We start from the raw sequence: 7,105 nt of genomic DNA, 5'->3' as shown, positions 1-7,105 counted from the left end.
CAAGACGCAAGTGGCTTGGAAGGCCCGTGGGCAGATGGGATTAAAAAAAAAAATTTAATATTACAGTCACGAGGCAGGACAGGACAGTTGAGAGACCGCTTCCGGAAGACTCAGCTGTGCACCGCAGCCCCCGCCCCCGCTCAGTCCAGCTTCTCCAGCACGGAGGGCACATACACCAGGCTGAGCTCGCTGCCAAAGTTGCAGACGATGGCGGCGTTGTCCAGCACCAGGATCTGGCGGGTGGGCTGGGCCTCACTGTTCTTCCCCAGGTAGACGGTCTGTAACAGGTCCCCGTAGTTTAGGTCCCAAAAGGAGACACAGCCCTGGCCGCCAGTCACCAGCAGGTTGTCGGAGATGACCCCCAAGCTTGCACCACAGCCCAGGTCCTGGAGGCAAAGACAGGATCAGCTCAGTGTCTCGAGTCCCTCCCTGAAACACCCAAGAACCCTGTGGCCTCTGTCCTGCCCACCTGCTGAATGGAGTAGAGCTTGATGCCAGTGCTCCGGTCCCAGATGCTGATGAGGTCATCCAGGCCACTGCTGATGACACAGGACGTGGTACAGGTGAGGGAGGTGATGTCCCCACGGTGAGCGAACATGTGGCTGACCCGGCTGCCTGTCAGCACATCCCACAGGCAGATGGCCCCATCTTGTCCTCCACTGGCCAGCACCATGGTCTAGGAGAACAGGCCCAGGGTGCCAGATCACTGGGGGAATACCTCTGTCCACAAGGGTGTCCCAGTGCCCGGGGGGGGTGGAGGGGGTGTCCTCCAGCTCTGCTTCCCAGAAGGTTCTGGGGCCAGCTGTCCACACTCTGAAATAGAGGCCATGGCTTGGTACCCTGGCACCCCACCCACAGCCCCCCGTGGCCCCCTCACCTGGTCAATGTACACAGCTGTGATGGCCCCCGAGTGGCCCTGCAGGGTGAAGAGGCAACACGAGTCCTCCAGACGGAACACCTGGGGCAGGGGTGGGCATCAGGTTCTGGTCTCAGGTGGTTTCCCAGTTACATTTTGGCCAGGACATCCCTCCTCTGCATCCTCCCCCTGGCTGACCCCACACGCTGGCCATCCCGGGCTAGGCCACCCCAGCCCCCACAAGACGGAGCCAACCCTCACTCTCAGTGTGTGGTCCTGGCTCCCGGTCACAAGTCGCCCAGCCGCGGCCTTCAGGGCTGTGATGGGTTTCTGGTGTGCACAGGGCACGGTGTGGGTCAGGCGACAGGCTACTGTGTCACTGCTGCTATACACAGGGGACGTGGGGGAACTGCTTCGCCCTGGAGTCCCTGGAGATGACAGGCCAAGTATGGATCTCTGAGGAAACACCCTGCAGGCACCACCGCACACCCCCCCCACCAGGTACAGGCACCTGCCCAGCACAGGCCCTCTGACCTCGGAACTGCAGGGGGCTGAGGGCAGTGTGGGTCTCCAAGGAGAAGAAATCCAGGGAACCGTTGAGTCGGGCAGCCACAATCCTGGAAGAGAAAAGTGGTTGCTGGTGGCTGTCCCTCAGAACACCCAGGCTGGGGGCCGAGCACTGTGGCCACCGGACAGGTCAGCTCTGCTGGGCGTATAGGAACAGACGGAGGGACCAGGGCCAAGAGGCGAGCACAGGTGCTGGGAAACACGCTGAAGCCAGGGGACCCAGGCTGAACTCTCCTCTGCCTCTGTTTATCTGTGATACAGGGACAGCTATGCCCCTCGCAGAGTGGTCACAAGGGTAAATGAGCTCATGTGTAAAGTGGCACCTGGTAAGACTGTGAGTTAAAACCCCTCACAGGCTGGAACTAAAGGAGGGGCTTCTTTTTTTTTTTTTAAAGATTTTATTTATTTATTCGACAGAGACAGAGACAGCCAGCGAGAGAGGGAACACAAGCAGGGGGAGTGGGAGAGGAAGAAGCAGGCTCATAGCGGAAGAGCCTGATGTGGGGCTCGATCCCAGAACGCCGGGATCAGGCCCTGAGCCGAAGGCAGACGCTTAACCGCTGTGCCACCCAGGTGCCCCTAAAGGAGGGGCTTCTGAGGAGAGAGGAGGGCCTCAAGGGGGCCGCAGGAGGCACTGCGGTTTCCGCCCTGGAGAAGCAGCTTTGATCAAGCACCACCCACTGCACCTCCTTTTTCCACAAAGAAAGAATTTCTTCACTGCCCAGGAATTCCTAGGCAGAAACGGGGGCATTTGCCCAGGGGTCCCCAAAGCCTTGAAGTAAGTGGAGTTCAAAGTCTTCCTCCAGCACAAGGCAGTGCATGCCTGGGCCCTGAAGTGGAAGGGCCCCGGCCAGAGCCTGCCAAGACACGGGGTAGGGGGAGCGGGGAGGGCGAGAAGGACAGCCCACGGTCACCGGCAGCTCTGAGGGCTGGGCAGGCACCCCAGGCCTTCCCTGAGCCTGAGAAAACAAGCAGCGGGGAAGAATTTCCAAGTGTGGAGGAACTGACAAACGTGGCCAGGCTGGAGGGGAGGGTGTCAGCCAAGGCCCGTGCAAGCAGCCTCGAGGGGGCCGAGAGGACAGCAGCACCCACTAGAACCTGAGAGCTGAGGGCCAAGGGTACCCCACCCCCGAGAAGAAAAAGGCTCCGGCTCTAACTAGAAGCTGGTGCCACAAATGGTCGGGACCCGGAGGACAGAGCCAGCACGAGACAGGTGGGTCGTGTTAAGCAGGAGGCACCTGGTCGCAGAGAGACCTGGGTTTAACGGCCAAGAGCGGGGAGCGAAAGCTCTGGTGGCTGAGCACCCACAGCCAAGGAGCACGCCGAGGAGGGAGGTGAGAGCAGCGGACCGCAGCGGACCGCATCAAACATGAAGGGAAGTTTTAAAAAGAAGGTTCTGCTGAGAAAGCATTTTTCTGTCACTGAAAATGCAGCCAAGACCTGGTAAGGTCCACACTGATGGGCTCATCCCAGAAACCCTGACTTGGCAGAATAAGAGGGAAACTGAGTCACAGTGATTAAGGGCCTAAGTGTTTCAGTTGTCACCCCTCACAGTGGTGGCCTACCTGCTGTTCACAGGTGTGGGGCTGAGTACTGAGAAGGACCATCAATGGCGCAGTGGGGAAGGGACCAGGAATGGGACACCTGGGTAGAGGCTGGGCGGTGCGGCGCTCTCACCTTTTGTCCAGAAAGACGAGGGCCGTGATGCCCGAGGACACCTCCTCGCTGCTGCAGCGCAGTGTGCCCTCGATGGCGTCCCACACCTGCAGGCCCAGAGGCCGTGAGCACCTGCGGCCGGGGACGCCCCCACAGCCCACGCACCGACGGCCTTCCCACCCAGGCCCCTGCCCACCTCCAGGCGGCCACTGCTCCGCCCCACCACGATAAGGCTGCCCTGTAGCTCCAGGCTCCAGATGGAGCCGTCTGCGCTGGGGGCCCAGGCCAGGGAAGGGGAGCCCTTCTCGGGAGGACAGCCCCCCTCGTCCTCGGGGGTCAAGGGCGGCCCGGGCCCAGGGGAGGCCGGGCGCAGGGCTGGCGCGCGGCTGGGCGCCAGGCCGTCCTCCTGGTACACGCGCTGCACCAGGCGGCTGAAGTCGTAGCCCGGGCCGTCGCGAGCACGGCTGCAGCCCGCCCGGTGCCGGGGCTCGGGCTGCGTGGGTTCCGAGAGTCTCGGCTGGGCTGAGAAGTTGGTGTCGATCAGGCAGGTGAGGTCTGGCTGGTCCCGGAAGAGGGCAGGCGGCGGAGGGCCCCGGGGCCGGTGCCGCAGAGGAGGGCTGTCCCCCGGCTCCTCTGGGCCCCCCTTCCCGCTGTCGGACAGCCGTTCCCAGCTCTCCTGAGCCTCAAACGCGCTGCCAACGCCACTGTCGCGGCGCTGCCTGCCAGGGGCCAGGAGGACTGAGTGAGGACAGAGTGGGATGGGGGGACGGGGAGGGCGGGGGTCGGAGGAGGGCGGGCACCTACCCCGGGCGCGGGATGCGCGTGAGGCAGTCCCCGGTCTGCGCGTCCCACACACACACGTGGCCCGCCAGGCAGCAGCTCACCAGCAGCATGCCGTCGCTGGCCAGACACTCGATGTCCTGCGGGAGGGGCGCGGTCAGCTGTGGGCCCCGCCCCCGGCCCGCCCCCGGCCCCGCCCCCCGCACTCACCATGAGGTGCCCGCGCAGCACCAGCGGCACAATCTCCGTCTCGGGCGGCGCGTAGCCGTAGTCGTCGCAGGGCAGCTCGCCGCGCCGCCGCCGGCCGGGCCCGCTGCCGGGCTGCCCGTAGTTGCGCGGGCAGAGCACGCGGTAGAGGCAGAGCAGCAGCAGCACGAGCACCATGCCGGCCGCCAGGCCGAGCGCCGCCACCCTGCGCGGCCCGGAGCGTGGTCAGGCGCGCCCGCCCCTCCCCCTCCCCTCCCCCCATCCCCATCCCCCACCCCCTCTTGGGCCTTACTTGTACAGGGTGACGTCGCCGTGGGCCGGTGCCACGCCCGGCGCCCTGGGGCCGGCCTCCCAGAGCCCACCCGGCCCGGGCTGTCGCGGGCGCCAGGCGCTGCGGCCGTCCTGGGGGTGCCGCCCCTCCAGGGCCTCTCTGGGGTTCAGACGCAGCGTGACCGGGATGACGGGCAGCAGGCTGATGTACCTGGGGGGGGGGGGGTCAGCGGGGTGCCTGCAGAAGGACCCCTCCCCACTTCCCATAGGGGCTGGCTCCACCGGCTCCACTCCAAGCCCACCCCCTGGGGACAGGCTTCCCAGCATTGGGGGGGCAGGCAGCGCAGAGCCAAGTTCCTCCCAGCCCAGCTCTAACACCCAGCCTTGCTCTGTGACAGGCACCAGTGCGGCAGAGCCACCACTGCATGCGGGCTGCCTCTGTCACCGTCCTGGCACAGAGTGGGTGACCACTGGCGGGTTGATCTCATTCGGGCTGAGGGGCTGGCAGCAACCTGTGACTTCCCAGGCGGGGGGACCCAGGGCTCCTGTCGGGTGGTGGCTGCCTGACGCACTGGTTCCTACCTCACGACCCTATGCGGGTTTCTTTGAAAGAAACTGCGGAATTCAAAGCAATGGGTCTCCGGCCTGAGGGGGAAGGGACACTCTGGGGACGAGGCGCTGACACCAGGCGGGGAGGGGGCAGCCGGCACAGCCTAACTCACCTCTTGGCCAGCGTGATGTTGTAGTAGCTGAAGAGCGTCGGCCAGTGGCGGAAGGAGAGCTGCCTCCAGAGTTCTTCATCCTCAGGCCCCCACGTGACCTCCGGGACAGGGCTGTCATGGGCACCCTCTGCTGGGCCCCCAGGCTCAGGTGGCTCTCCAGGCAATGTCTGGTTCTCGGGTAACTTAGGGGCATCGGGTGGGAAGATGGAGAAGGCAGGGTCCGGGTGGCTGGCGGGCAGCACACCACTAGGCACAGGCATGGGAGTCAGGGCGCCCTCGCCCAGCGGGCTCTGTTCGGTCACCTGGGCAGCAAGGTAGGTGCGCAGCCCGGCTGGGTCTGTGTACACCAGGATGCCGATCCAGACGACGGTGCCGGCCTGCAGCGGGGCAGTGGACGTTCAGTGGGGCCTCTGGGTGCCCCGACCCCCAGCAGCCTTGGCCCTCATGCCAGAAGGAAGCAGCACAGGGACCTCAGGCCTCGGGGTGGGGAGAAGACGCAGGTCCCAATCTGTCCTCCCTTCTGCCTCGCCAAGTCCTCCCACTACCACCTGGGCCAACTGCCACTGGAGGGACCTGGTTCCCTTTTCACGGTCATGGTTTGGGTTTCCCAGCCTTGAAACAGAAGAGCGTCCTTGGAACTTCCCCAATCCCCATCTATCGGCTGGGGCCAGAAATCAGGCACCATTCCCACAGACAGCGTGGCGAGAGGGACCAGCTAAGTGACCTGCTCCAGAGACGCCCATGGGTCCCCCAGTCCGCAGAGGGCCTCAGCCTTGCTCCCTCTCCCGGCAGCTCCAGGGGGCGCCACTGCTGGCCACTAGCCAGCCCTGCTCCTCTCCTTCCGCCCAGCCCAACAAGCCAGTGATTCTGGCCAGCGTTTTCTGATGCCTGCGCACTGTGTGGCAGGGGAACCCTAGCTTGGGGAACCACGGTAGTTCCAGCCCGGAGCACCCCATCAACCAGGCTCCTGTCCTGGGTCCCTCTAGGGAGATGATGACTCTTATACCCGATGCTCCCAGGGCTGCTTCTCCCATGGATAGGCTTATCACCTCAGAAGCTACCAGGACCCGGGCAGGAGCGTATGGTGGGCAGCTTCCCAAAGCCAGGCTTCCTGGGGCCACGAGGACCTGAGGGGCACCCCCCACCTCCAAGGCGAAGTGCAAAAGTCCAGAGGGAACGGAGTGCTGGCCCTCAGAGGGCAGGGGCGGAGGGTACCATGATAAGGCGCTGTGCCAGGCGGGTGCGGGCCAGGAAGTAGACGACGCGCAGCCTCTTGGGGAGCCGCAGGTTTCGGAAGGAGGACGGTTGCAGTGTGATGGTGTGGGGTGTGGAGGGCCGCACAGCCAGCTGCCGCTCGAAGCGTGCTGGCCGCCCCACTGGTTTCGCTGGGGGCAGGCAGGCCTCCGAGGGCAGCCGCTTGTTCAGGTCCGCTAGCTGTGGGGGGCGCAGTGGTCGGGGCTTGAGGCTGCTGTCCGGTGGCTGCCCCTGACCGAGGTCTGCACAGCTCTCACCCCAGGACACCCTGAGTATGGCCAGGAAGGGGGGGGGCAGGGCACAGCGCAATCCTACCTCCATCCGGCGAATGTCAATGGAAAGGACAGTGGTGAAAAACAGCATCTGAAGGAAGAAGTCTGACACCAGGCCCACGACAGCAAAGAGACAGAACTCCTGGAATGAGAGCAGATGAGGGGACATGATGACAGCATGGCCCAGCCCCTGAGAAGCAGCTCCCTGCCTGCAGGCACCTCAAAATCTGCAGGGCAGTGGCAGGCAGAGCCCCACAGAGAGAAAGGAGATGCCGAGTCTAGGAGCAGCCAAGGAGAGGCAGTGCCTGCTGCTCCCTCCCTCCCCACCAGGGGGCAGCAGAGACACCCCACCCCCACCAGGGGAAGTGGAAGGGTGGGTGCTCTCCCTAAACCTTCCAATCCCCCTAGGGAGAAGGGCCTGATCCAACCTGCAAAGCTCTGAGCCCCACCATCCCCCTTCCCCAAAAGCCCTCCCCCACTGACCCTCTGGCCCTGCTTAAGTCCTATGACCAATGTGTATC

At 64.4% G+C, this 7,105-nt stretch overlaps 1 protein-coding gene across 2 annotated transcripts in view; it reads right to left on the bottom strand.

Moving 5' to 3' along the window:
• Window positions 1-35: 35 nt before the first annotated feature.
• Window positions 36-7,105, bottom strand: part of SCAP (SREBF chaperone) — a 67,294-nt gene continuing 60,224 nt past the window's right edge. For both annotated transcript variants that reach the window (XM_087867091.1, XM_045778878.2), the window contains exons 11-23: window positions 6,628-6,726; window positions 6,274-6,492; window positions 5,059-5,435; window positions 4,359-4,547; window positions 4,070-4,271; window positions 3,884-3,999; window positions 3,276-3,798; window positions 3,101-3,186; window positions 1,391-1,473; window positions 1,118-1,284; window positions 878-958; window positions 470-676; window positions 36-386 (exon numbers count right to left, since the gene is read on the bottom strand). In XM_087867091.1, the coding sequence (XP_087723217.1) occupies window positions 141-386; window positions 470-676; window positions 878-958; window positions 1,118-1,284; window positions 1,391-1,473; window positions 3,101-3,186; window positions 3,276-3,798; window positions 3,884-3,999; window positions 4,070-4,271; window positions 4,359-4,547; window positions 5,059-5,435; window positions 6,274-6,492; window positions 6,628-6,726 (2,595 nt within the window). In that variant the 3' untranslated portion in view covers window positions 36-140. The remainder of the gene's footprint in view (window positions 387-469; window positions 677-877; window positions 959-1,117; window positions 1,285-1,390; window positions 1,474-3,100; window positions 3,187-3,275; window positions 3,799-3,883; window positions 4,000-4,069; window positions 4,272-4,358; window positions 4,548-5,058; window positions 5,436-6,273; window positions 6,493-6,627; window positions 6,727-7,105) is intronic.

This window comes from Ursus americanus, chromosome 14 (assembly GCF_024610735.1).
Source record: "Ursus americanus isolate L20-20 chromosome 14, mUrsAme1.1.p, whole genome shotgun sequence".
Classification (NCBI taxonomy): Eukaryota; Metazoa; Chordata; class Mammalia; order Carnivora; family Ursidae; genus Ursus; species Ursus americanus.
The sequence above is the reverse complement of the archived record's forward strand: the minus strand, read 5'-3'. Positions and strand labels throughout refer to the sequence as shown.